Source organism: Arvicola amphibius, chromosome 5 (genome assembly GCF_903992535.2).
Source record: "Arvicola amphibius chromosome 5, mArvAmp1.2, whole genome shotgun sequence".
In the NCBI taxonomy this organism is placed as follows: domain Eukaryota; kingdom Metazoa; phylum Chordata; class Mammalia; order Rodentia; family Cricetidae; genus Arvicola; species Arvicola amphibius.
The window spans coordinates 22672089-22684662 of NC_052051.1; the positions used below are offsets into that span (position 1 = coordinate 22672089).

General features: G+C 40.7%; 1 protein-coding gene across 2 annotated transcripts in view; it reads left to right on the forward strand.

Moving 5' to 3' along the window:
* LOC119814092 (transient receptor potential cation channel subfamily C member 4 associated protein) overlaps nucleotides 1-12574 on the forward strand; it is a 73402-nt gene that overhangs the window by 12454 nt on the left and 48374 nt on the right. For both annotated transcript variants that reach the window (XM_038329393.2, XM_038329394.2), the window contains exons 2-3: nucleotides 7877-8005; nucleotides 10036-10152. In XM_038329393.2, coding sequence (XP_038185321.1) covers nucleotides 7877-8005; nucleotides 10036-10152 — 246 coding nt within the window. The remainder of the gene's footprint in view (nucleotides 1-7876; nucleotides 8006-10035; nucleotides 10153-12574) is intronic.

The window sequence follows — 12574 nt, forward strand, 5'->3', positions numbered from 1 at the left end:
CATCAGAGAAAGGAGCCTCAGCTGGGGAAATGCCTCCATGAGATCCAGATGTAAGGCATTTTCTTTTAGTGTTCAGTGGGGGAAGGCCCAGCCCATGGTGGATGGTGCTGTCTGTCCCTGGGCTGCTGGTCCCGGGTTCAACAAGAAGGGTGGGCTGAACAGGCCGTGGAAAGTGAGTCAGTGAGCAGCACCCCTCATGGCCTCTGCATCAGCTCCTGCCTCTGGGACCCTGCCCTGTTTGAGTTCTTGTCCTGACTTCCTTCGTGATGACAGCAATGTGGAATTGTAAGTTGAATAAACCCTTTCCTCCCCAACTTGCTTTTTGGTTATGGTGTTTCCTCACAGCCATGGAAACCCTAAGACAGTCAGCTTGAATTCAGTTTTTATCTTATTTTATTTCTTATTTTCTTCTGCTTGCTTTAGACTTTCTCTGACCTGTTAAGGTAGAAGCTTAGATTATGGGCCAGTACTATTTCTTCTTTGCTAATACATGCTTTTAGTGCACCAAATTCTTTCCTGAGTCCTGATTTTTGCCATTTCCTATAAATTTTGATAAATCATCTATTCATTTAGTTCAAAATATATTTACATTTCTTTTGAAGCTTATTTGACTTAAGTTATTTAAAATAGATTGCTTCATCTCCAAATACCTTAAACGTCCCAACTGTTCTGTTCATTAGTTGTGGACACACTACATGGAGGTTGAGAACACACGTTGTATAGTGGCTACTTTTGAAACTTGCCAAGGTGTGCTGTGTGGCCAGGGATGTGGTCTATCTGGTTACTGTTCCATGTGACTTTGAGAATAACGTGCGATCTTCTGTTGGTGGATGAAGTCCTCCGCAGAGGGCAGATTGCGTTGACGGGTGGTGGCACTCATGCCAACCTTGCCCTACTGCTTTTCCTGCCTGATTGAGATTCATAAAGTTCAGAAATTCATCAGTTTCTCTTGGTAATTCTTTGAGGCTTTGTTTCCTATATTTTGATTTGATGTTGTTTGGTGAGTGCTTTGGAGAACTGGCCCCTTAGCATTCTGTCACAGCCCTTTTTATTCCTAGCAGTTCCCTCTTTTCAGAACGCTTGAGTGTCCGAAAGTCATATAACTCTGTAAGCTTTCTTGTAGTGTTAACATGATTTATCTTTCTCTATGCCTTCTACTTTATATTTTTAAATCTATCTTATGTGTATGAGTGTTTTGCTTGTACATATATGTATGTGCACCACATACTTGCATGGTACCCTTTTTTTTTTTTTGAGACAGGGTTTTATATAGCTCTGGCTAACACCTGAGGCTTATAGGTGGAGACCGCTTGTTCGTTTCCCAGCCTCCCAGACCTGAATAATCATGCAGAAACTATGTTAATTACAACACTGCTTGGCCTATTAGCTCAGGCTTCTTATTAACTAACTCTTACATCTTAAATTAACCCATTTCTATTAATCTGTGTATCACTATGAGTCTGTGGCCTACTGGTAAGGTTCCAGGGTGTCTGTCTCCTTCAGCAGCTACATGGTGTCTCCCTGACTCCACCTACTCTCTCTTTATCTCTTCCAGCCTGGCCACATTCTGCTAAGCCATTGGCCCAGACAGCTTCTTTATTAACCAATGGTAATAAAACATATTCACAGCAGGGCGGTGGTGGCGCACGCCTTTAATCCCAGCACTCGGGAGGCAGAGGCAGGCAGGTCTCTGTGAGTTCGAGGCCAGCCTGGTCTACAAGAACTAGTTCCAGGACAGGCTCTAAAAAAAAAAAAAAAAAAAAAAAAAAAAAAAAAGCTACAGAGAAACCCTGTCTCGAAAAACCAAAAAAAAAAAAAAAAAAAAAAAAAAACCAAACATATTCACAGTATACAGAGGGGAATCCCACATCAAAGCTGGTCTTGAACTTCTCCTGAACTTTCTGCCTCCGCCTCCCATATAGTGGGTTTACAAATGTGTGCCGCCACATGGGACTCTTTCCTTATGCTTTTGACTGATACATAACACCACATTTAAAGTAGTTATTTTAAAGATGTATTTTTATTATTTTAATTATGAGTTTTTTTAAAGATACATTTTTATTTGATTATGAGTGTAAGTCTGTGTTGGGTGTGTGCATATGAAGCAGGTACCTGAGGAGGCAAGAGCCATTGGATCCCTCTGGAACTTGAGTTACTGGTGGTTGTAAACTGCCTGATGTTGGTGCTGGGAATTGAACTTGGGTCCTTTGTAAGAGTGGTGCAGCATGTAGCCCTGAGCCGTCTCCGTTCATTAAAGTGGGTTTCTCATAGACAACAAGATATAGTTTGCTCTTTTTTTCTTTTTCTTCACTGGCATATATAATTACTATATTTTATTCATAGGCTTTTAATTGATACTGTTTAATTAGTTCCTAAGACTAGTGTGCAGTCATTGATGTGCCTGACCCTGTGTGGGCTTGTACAGTGGTTAGTGACATAGGCGGACAGACTCTGCTGCACTTGATTGTGTTTTACTTCTCTGCTTTTGCTCTTTCTGTGGATTGAGTGAGCATTTATGTGACAGCACTGACTCCTCCCTTAGTGTGTTGAGTGTACCTCTGTGTGTGTGTGTGCGCGTGTGTGTGCGTGTGCGTGTGTGTGTATGGTTTATATATGTGTTTGTAGATGTGTTCTCATGTGGAGACCAAAAGTTCCAGGACAGGCTCCATAGCGATCAGTATCAATTGAAACTTGAAAAACCAAAAAAGAAAAGAAAAAACAACTTTTTCAGCTGGGCGTATGGCTTATGTTTGTAATCCTAGCATTCCAGAGGCTGAGGCAAAGGATTGCTGTTAGTTTGAGGCTAACCTGGGCTTCAAAAGGGGTGTGTGTGGTGTTATAGCGGACTGTTTGTTTGTTTGTTTTTGGATTTTCAAGACAGGGTTTCTCTATGTAGCTCTGGCTGGAACTCACTGTGTAGACCAGGCTGGTCTTGAACTCATAAAGATCCACCTGCCTCTCTCTCCCGAGCCTTGGGGTTAAAGATGTGTGTCACCACTGCCCAGCAATAGTGATTTATTTTTATTGGTTGTCCTAGAGTTCGGAGCATTTATTCCGGTCAGGCAGTCTTTGTGAGTGGAACAAGTATTCCAGTTCCCTCTCACACCCTGATAAGATGCAGCTGTTCAGTTCCCTTCTCCAGATGCTATGGTCACCTAGTAATTGTTGCTCTTATTTGTGTTAGGGATTCATTTAGATTGGAAAAGTTAATTTATGTTCATTTGTTTCATCCTCAGCCCTCTTTGTGACTAGTGTATAAATGACACATTAGAAGAGACAGTAGCCACACAGATGCTTAGTTAAACCCAGAGTTTCTCACCAGTACCAGCCTCCTTGTCTCTAAAAAGCCACCTCTCAGATTTCTGGTTGGATAGTCAAATTCTGTCTGAGAAGATTCATATTTTTTTCTTTACTTTTGAAGGATAACCTCACTGAATCCAGTATTGCAAGTAGGTGTGATTTTTTTTTTTTTTTAAAACCTCCTTTTCAATGCTTTAAATATTCTATTCTGTTTTGGCTGTGTGACTTCAGACAGTATGCCTAATGTCACAGTTTTTCTCTCTGTGTGTGTGTGTGTATGTGTGCGTGTGCGCGCTTACACATGCATGCACGTTCCTGTGTTTATGTTCAGGTGCAGTGCACACTCGTGTGTGTTAGTAGATGGGAGGAGAATCTTGGGTATTGTTTCTCAGGCACTGTCTTCTTGTGTTTGGACACAGGGTCTCTCACCGACTGGAACTCCCTGAGTAGGCTTGCCTGGACAATCAGTCAGCCCAGGGAATCCTTGTTTCCAACTCCCCAGCCCTGGGATTACAAGTGTGCCTACCACACTGGCTTTTCTTTTTCTTTTCTTTCTTTTTTTTTTTTTTTTTTTTGCATAAGTTCTGGAAATTGAGCTCATATCTTCATACTTGCAAGCCCTCTCCACCCTTTGACTCATTTTATCAATTTCTTAAAAAATATTATAAAAGAGTCCTTATTTTTTTGCTTAGTGATAATCACTTGTACTAGTAATATTTGTTAAGGAAACTGTTCAATGGTTTTGACAGTCTAGTCAAAAAAACCAATTAACCTCGGGATATGGTGGTACATGTCTTTAAATCCCAGCACTCAGGAGGTGGCGGCGAGCAGATCCCTGTGAATTTGAGGCCCTACTGTTTTACATAGTGAATTCCAGGCCAGTCAGGACTACACAGACTCTCTAAAAAAAAAACTAACAAAAACAAACCACCCCCCAAAACAAACGGAACAAAAATTGTTTCACCATTAGGGAATCTCCTTGTTATTCCTCTGGTCTAGGGTGTCTTTATGCTCACCCAGTCTGTGGTGTCTTGGTTAATGCAGACTTGTGATGGAGTTACAAATTAGGAATTCAGAAATTAGGATTTTTCCAATTTAAGGCTAATTTGACTGTTTGGGTCCCTGGCATTCCCGTGTGAGATTTAGTAGTAAATTATCAACTTCTACAATGAAGACAGCTGGGCTTTGATAGGAATTATGTTTAGTTAACAATGTAAGGCTATTGTTGTTGTTTTAGTAATAATAAAAAGTGTGGAATCCCATTCCCAAACAGAAGATATCGTCCCTGTTTTTGTTTGTTTGTTGTTTTTTTTGGGGGGGAGTGCAGGTTCTAACTGTATAATTCAGTCTGGCCTTGAACTTGAGATTCTCCTGCCTTAGTGTCTAGAGTGTCCTTTAATATCTTAACAGTGTTAAGTTTCTTTGTATAAGCCTTGCTCTGCTTTTGTTAATTTTATTCTTCACATCTTATTTTTGATGCTGCTGTAAATGTAACTGATAATAGGATCATGTTGTCTGTGAATAGAATATTCCATCTTTCCAAGTCAGTGCTCTTTGCTTTTCTTGCCTAATTGTTCATAGTCATGTTTATAATGCATTGTCAGATGTAAGTGTTAAGAGCAGACTTCTTTGGGCCTTGTTTCTTCTTAATCTTAGTAAGCAAACATTAGTCTTTACAAGTAAGCATGACGTTAGTTTTAGACTCTTTATAAATACCTTTAGCTGGTTGAGAAAGTTCCATTCTGCTTCTATCTAGTGTGTGCAGTGTTAATCAGGAAACGTGTTTGGATTGCCATTTTTCATCTGTCTTTTGACATATCTCGAGTGTGTCCTGTAGTCTGTTGGTTTCTGTATTAGTTGCTATGTTGAACTATTTTCCTCCCAAGATAAATCCTGTTTGCTTTTGCTATATGTGTTGCTAGGTTTTTGCATCTATATTGGTAAGAGAGAGTGACCTCTAGTTTTCTTGTGGTGTATTTGTCTAGATCTGTTACCAGAATTCTGACCTCTTGTATTTTGTGGGAATCTGAGTATTTGTGTTATTCTCCTTTAAATGTTTGATAATATGTGAAGCCATTGTTCTGGATCTAGACTTTTCTCTGGAGGTCTTGGTTGTTGCTGTGTGAATCATCACTAATTCAGCTTCTCTGCTTGGTGTTATAGGTCTGCTTGGTCCTGTTTCACAGCCTGTGTTCTCCCAGTCATTTCCTAGAAACAGTCCTTCGTTGGCATACGGTCTGTGTTCTGCTGTAACCTCTTTGGCTCTGGTCACTTTGGTAGTAATATTCTCTCATTCATGCCATTAAAAGCTGCCGTTAAAAGGTGTCCATTAATTGATCTTTTCAGAAATTCCTGTAACGTGCAGTTTTGTTGATGTTTGTGTAGTTTCCTGCTTTTAATATCTTTTGTATCTGCTGCCCTGTTTGTTGTTTTGTTGTTGTTGTGCTTGATTATTTCCTGTAGTTTCTCATGATAGGTTAGCGGCCTGTTTCTAATATGGTTTCAAGCTCTCTAATGGATAGTGCTCAAATAGTATGCTGTAGGAATGGCTTCTGCAGAGTCTCACAGCTTAAGTAAGGTGCTTGCTTTGCTTCTGAAGGAAAAGACAACAATTTTTAACCATTCCTTTTTTGTTTTGTTTTGTTTTAGCTTGTATTGATTTTTAGCTTGAGCACTATAAAATTGATGATATACAGACTTTTTCTTGTAAGAAGTAGTATTTTTCTGTGTTTTACCCTAAGACAAAGCATTCTTTTGAGCACTTTCTGTTACCCCTCATGCTATAATCTAAGACACAAATGTAGGAAGAATTATGAGACTTGTCCATCATCACAGGGCATTCGTGTTAAGAAAAACTCAAACCTTGAAGGTCTGTTTGCTCCAAACACACCATAGCGAGATCTTTTGATTTGATTGAACCACAAAAAATTTCCTAACTGGACCTTGAAATGGGAAGGTGTTAGTGAAAATCTTCATGATCTGCTCATGCTCTGTCATGTGCTGCTGCCCTTGCTGATAGCGTCCCACTTTTGGTGTTCGAGACAGGGTTTCTCCACTAAGCCCTGGCTGTCCTGGAACTCACTCTGTACACTAGGCTGGCCTTGAATATTGAGACCCGCCTGCCTCTGCCTCCCGAGTGCTGGGACTAAAGGCGTGGGCTAGCACCGCCCAAAGTCTTCAGGCATTTTTTGCCCGGTCCCTACTCTGTGCCAGTTGAATGAAAGTGAGAGGCAGAGAGCGAGTGAATGTTCCACAGTTGGGTGTCTGCTCTGAAGTAGTGATCTAGAGAGGAAGCATCAAATGAACTGGGAACTAGGTCTAATGGGTTAAAATATGTAATAGGTGAAACCCCTAAGTAGGGGCCAGTGCCGTAGGGAGGAGAGAAAGGAAGGCCAACCAAGGAAGCGCTTTAGTTGTTGCCTGCATTAAAAAAAAAAAAGAATTTTATTAATTTATTTGTGTGTCTATGTGAATGTAGGCCACACGCACGTGGGTGCCAGCAGAGATGGGAGTTATTTGTGGCTATGAGCTGTCCAGCATGTGTACTGGGAGCCAAACTTGGGTCTTACTTAAAAATAAGAAATGCTCTTAACCACTGAGCATCTCTCCAGCCCTTGCCTTGATTTCTTTTTGTATTTATTTGTTTGTTTGTTTATTGCTTTACTTTGAGGCAGGATCTCTACAGTCCAGGCTGACCTAAAACTCACTATGTAGCCCAGGATTTTTAAAGGTCCTTTAAAAATCTTGGCCACTCACAGCTGTTTGTAACTCTAGTTCTAGGAGGTCTGATACATTCTTCTGGCCTGCATATCCACCAGGCACAAAAGTTGTGTACAGACATACATACAGGCACAACATCCATACACATAAAATAAATAATAACTTAAAATTTTAATAAAAGTTTCTTTATATTTTTAATTATTTTTAAAATATGTATGTGCACCCCTGTACTGTGGTGTACATGTGGGGGTTAGGAGACAGCATATGGTATTAATAAGTCCCTTCCTCCACCTTTATGTGGATTCCAGGAATCAGTTATCAGCTAGTATAGCAAGCAGCCTTACCCATTGGGTCATCTTGTTGGCCCTCATTGTCTTGCATTTGAAGGAAAACAAACATTTCAGACAGAAAGACTGGAGAGAGTCTGTGGGCAGAGGGAGAGCATGCACAGAGAACACAGCTGGATTGGAGTCTTGAGTGTACCCTGGGGAAAATCTTGAATCTGGAGAGTAGGGGGTGGATTCAGAGGGTGCTGTGTTAGGGGCAGAGAGTAGGGGTGGATTCAGAGGGTGCTGTGTTAGGGGCAGAGAGTAGGGGTGGATTCAGAGGGTGCTGTGTTAGGGGCAGAGAGTAGGGGTGGATTCAGAGGGTGCTGTGTTAGGGGCAGAGGACGTAGACTTCAGCTTGTAAATTGTTGCAAGCTCCTGAAGATTTCTTCAATGCCACCTTTAAATTGTCTCCCTGGCTATTTGGGAGTCAGCTCCTCTCTCTTGTCAAAACTTATTCCTTGCCAATAAAATGTTTTTTTTTTTAAATTTATGTATTAATTAATTAGTTTATTTGTTTATATTCACAGTTCACTGAAACGTTTTTGACCGAGAGAGACAAATTGTCCAAATGGAGTGGAATTCCTCAGTTGCTTCTTAAGCTATATGCCACCAGCCACCTTCACAGTGACTTCATCGAGTGCCAAAACATCCTCAAGGTAACTCATAGAGACCCTAGAAAAGCTGTGCTCAGGTCTCCAGATGCCTAACTGTTGGCCTTTTAAAAATGACCAATTTTTGTGTGAGCTATAGAATACTGGAGAAGTTCAGAAACATTGAAAGAAGCAAACAGTCATTAATTATCCCATCTTCAGAGCCAGTCAAGGTGTGTGTCGTCCTGGGAAGCTGTTGAAGCAGTGCTTCCTTAGTTTGAGAGGCCAGCACTGTGCCCTCACCCTCACCTCCTGTGGTGCTGGGGCCTTCCTTGCTCATGGTAGGTTGGAATGGTACTCTTAGTCACTACTCTATCTGTACCCCTTGATGACATTCTCTTGGAATGGAATTCCCTTATTACCAAAGGCTCTTGGAAGGGGCTTTATGGCGGCTGTTGATAATTATCACTAATGTAAGATTAAAGTTAGATCGAGAATACAATGACATTGTACTCCATCTTGAATACTGTCTCAGTGCTGGACCACACTCATAGTTTCTGACTTGGGGACTGGATCCAGACACAAATTTAAACAAGTAGCTGGAGCTATAGTTATAACCTATGTAAGCCTGTGCCATATTAAAGCTAAATACTATAGTGCTCTTCAGAGATACAGTGTTGATGACTGTATCCACAGGTAAATTCTAAACATGCTTATTAAGTAAATCTAGTTTTTCCCTTTATGAAGAGATATTACTTATTCTTCATCTTTTCACAGTCTGGTTGATAGGAGTAATTATAGCGCCTCTACGTGTCTTAAAAAAAATGCTTTTCAACCACCTGGCAGTGGTGGCACACATTTTTAATCCCAGAACTCAAGAAGCAGACACAGACAGATCTCAGTGAGTTTGAGGCCAGCCTCACTACAGAGTGAGTTTCAGGACAGACTCCAAAGCTACACAAAGAAACCTTGTCTCAGGAAAAAAAAAAAAAAAAAAAAAAAAAAAAAAAGCTTTCCCAAAACCTGGGTGTGTTGCCTGCACACACAATCCTAGCATTTGGGAGGCCAAAAGCAGGTAGATCACTGTAAGTACAAGGTCATCCTTTACTACATGGTTCCAGGACAGTCAGGGCTGCACTGTGAGACCCTGTCTCTCAAAACAAAACAACTCGTTACATTTAATTCTTGCCAAATCTCTGAGTTAGAGAATTGAGGTAAAATTGAAGACTTGGGAAATTAATACCCAGCTAACTATGTGTGTGATCTTGAGTTTATTCATTCTGTAAATACATACTTGAAACCACTCTGTAAAGCAGTATTCTGTGAGATTCTTTCTGGCTGTTACCTGTGTTTTATGAACAAAGGATCCTGGGCCCCTCCTAAAGATTGAGAACCACTACCTGTCCTACCAAGCTGAACACCTCCTGTGCTTTGAGACTTGGAGGAGGAAGCAAGAGGAATCTGTTCGAGCTTGCCCTTCAAGAAACAAGGATTTAGCCTAGGAAAGGAAGCCCGGGATTGTAAATAGTTGCACAGTAAAGTGTTAAAGGTCACAAGTGACTTAGAGACTCCTTTGGGTGGCCATGGAAGACATTGGAATGCCTTGGACTTCTTCATGAGATCACAGTCAAGCAGAGATTTGGATATGGCTGCAGAACAGTTGTTCCTCTTCTCATTCCTGTGTAATCACTGTAGGGCCTAAAGATGTGCGGAAAGCCCAAAATGGCCTCACTGGTGCCTGGCAAGTTGCTGAAAGTCAGCTAAGAATGCACAGTCTGGCCTTCCCCGGGGGGCTGTGAGCTTTTCACAGCATGACAGAGAGGTTCTACGGTAGCAAATGCCTACTCTACCTGGCCTTTGTACAGTTTATAGCTAAGTGTACAGTGTCACTTCTCTGTTCATTGAAAGCAGTTACGCCATCCAGATTCCATGGGAAAAGGACTCCAAGGCTCCCTAATAGTTTATTGAGGGTTAGCTTTGTGCTCAAGGGAAACTAGTTTGTCACCAAAATGCATATTTTTTAGTGTCTGGTCTGTGTTAAATTCTAAAACAGAATCTGTATTTTTTTTAATTTTTATTTTATTTTTTTGTACTAGGAGATTTCCCCTCTTCTCTCCGTGGAGGCTATGGCATTTGTAACTGAAGATAGGAAACTTACTCAAGAGGCTACATATCCAAATACATACATTTTTGACTTATTTGGAGGTGTTGATGTAAGTAGCTGTTTAATACTATTAATTCTTTAATCGTTTGAGAATTTAAAATGGGAGGCAAGAATTTCAGATTTTATAAGAAATATTTCAAATCTTTTAATTTTAAAAGCAAATTTATTTCATGTGTGTGTGCACACACGTGCGTGCATGCAGATGTGTTTCTGTTCTTCCACCATGGGTCCTGTGCATTGAACTCCGTCATCAGACTTGGCAGCTTGTGTCTTACCCTGCTGAGCCCTCTCTCTGGTCTGGATTTTATCTTTGAGATCAATGGCGTTTCTTTTTTTTGTTTTGTTTTGTTTTGTTTTTCGAGACAGGGTTTCCCTGTAGTTTCTAGAGCCTGTCCTGGAGCTAGCTCTTGTAGACCAGGCTGGCCTCGAACTCAGAGATCCGCCTGCCTCTGCCTCCCGAATGCTGGGATTAAAGGCATGCGCCACCACCGCCCGGCTCAATGGCGTTTCTTATGTGACTCACTATGGTGTTTGATTTGGAAGAGTTATTTGAAGTGCTACTATAACTACCTTTTTTAAAAGGAAAAGCTGTGTCTCCCGATGCTTCTTCCTCAGGAGTTCTGAGCACTACTGTCTTATGTGTCCCAGAGATGCTCAGTGTGTGTGCGTGTGCATGTGCAAATGCTCCCATCTCCAGTGTAGCTTCTTTTCTCCCACGTGCACTGGCAGGGCATATATCCAGTATAATCTCTTCTACTCTGCTTTTTCCATGTAACTTCTTACTAAGTGAGCACAGCTTCATTTCTGTACACCTAAATCTACCATATTTTAAATATCCAGTTAGTATTTTTTGTGTAAATTCTACTGTGGTTTATTTGCTCAGGCCCCAGTTGAACATTTAATTTTTCCACACCTTTTTTAATTACAAACAAGATTGCAAAAGGTTCTTTATAGACTTTTGGAGCCAAACTGTATATCTTTTATTTATTAATCTGCATTTATATCAACTGTTATTAGTTTAAATCCCAGGATCAAAGTATAAGGAGTATCTTTTTACCCATACCATCACAAACATTCTGTATATATGTATATATTTTTAAGACTTATATCTTCTGTTTTTGAAATTATAATGTAATTATATCATTTCTCCCTTCTATGTATTTTTAAAGATTTATTTATTTTTATTTGTATATATTATGTGGTAATGTGTGTGCCTGCTTGAGTTTCTGTGCACTGTGTGTGTAGTTGCCTGTGGAGGACAGAAGAGGGTTGAAGATCCCCAGAACTAGAGTTGTAGATGGTTATAAGCTGCCACATGGGTGCTGAGATCCAGCCTGGGTCCTCTCAAGAGCATCAAGTGTTCTTAATTGCTTAGCCACCTGTCTACCTCTTTAAATATTCGCTTCTGTGGACTTTGTTATAAAAGTCAAGTCTTAGCCTGGCAGTAGTGGTGGCACAGGTCTTTAATCCCAGCACTCAGGAGGCAGAGGCAGAGGGATCTCTGTGAGTTCAAGGCCAGCCTGGTCTACAAGAACTAGTTCCAGGGCAGGCCCCAAAGCTACAGAGAAACCCTGTCTCGAAAAAACAAAACAAAACAAAATCTAGTCTTGATAAAGAAGAGCACTCTGGTAATTACCACAAAATAAGTCCCTCTTTGTCCTGATGCTCAAATAAAGAGAAGCACCTAGGAACTCTTTCCCCTGTGTGTTTCAAGTCTTTACTATGCAGATATAACAAAAGAAAAGGGGAAAAATATTTTTTGCAGTTCTTTAAAAAAAAAACAGGTTTATTGAGATATGGTTCACGTGCCATACAGTTAACTCATTTGAAATAGACAGTTCATGGTTTTTGCACTTCTCAGCTAAGCTGTAAGTCTGAACAGTTCATCTTATGCAGAGTCACCACCACAGTCGGTTTTAGAATATTTTCATCACACCCCAAACAAACTGTGTATTAGCTGTTACTCCCCTGCGCCATCCTTCTCCCCCTGGCAACCATTGATCTCCCTTTTGACTCTAGTTGCTGTTCTGGGTATTTCCTGTAAGTGGAATTATGTAGCACGGGGTCTTTTGAGATTGACTTCTTTGATGTAGCTCAGTGCTTTTATGCTTCATCCGTGTTGAAGCATGTATAAATACTTTTTGTATAGCCAAGTGATATTCCACTGTATGTATGGATAGCACATTTTGTGTATCTCTGCCTTTTGATAGGTGATTGACTTTAATAAAGAATATGGTCTATGAACTTGTTCAGACTCTTGAACAAGTTTCTGTGTAGGCATGTGCTTTCCTTTCTCCTGGTGTATCCCTAGGAGTGCAGTTGCTGGGTCACATGGGAACTTGATGTGATTGTTTGAGGGAACCGACTGTTTTCCACGGAAGCTGCACGTTTCGTACTCCTGTCAGCTATGTGTGTGTAGACACTGATTTCTCTGTTGCGTTGCCAATGCTTTTATCCGCTGTCATTCCTGT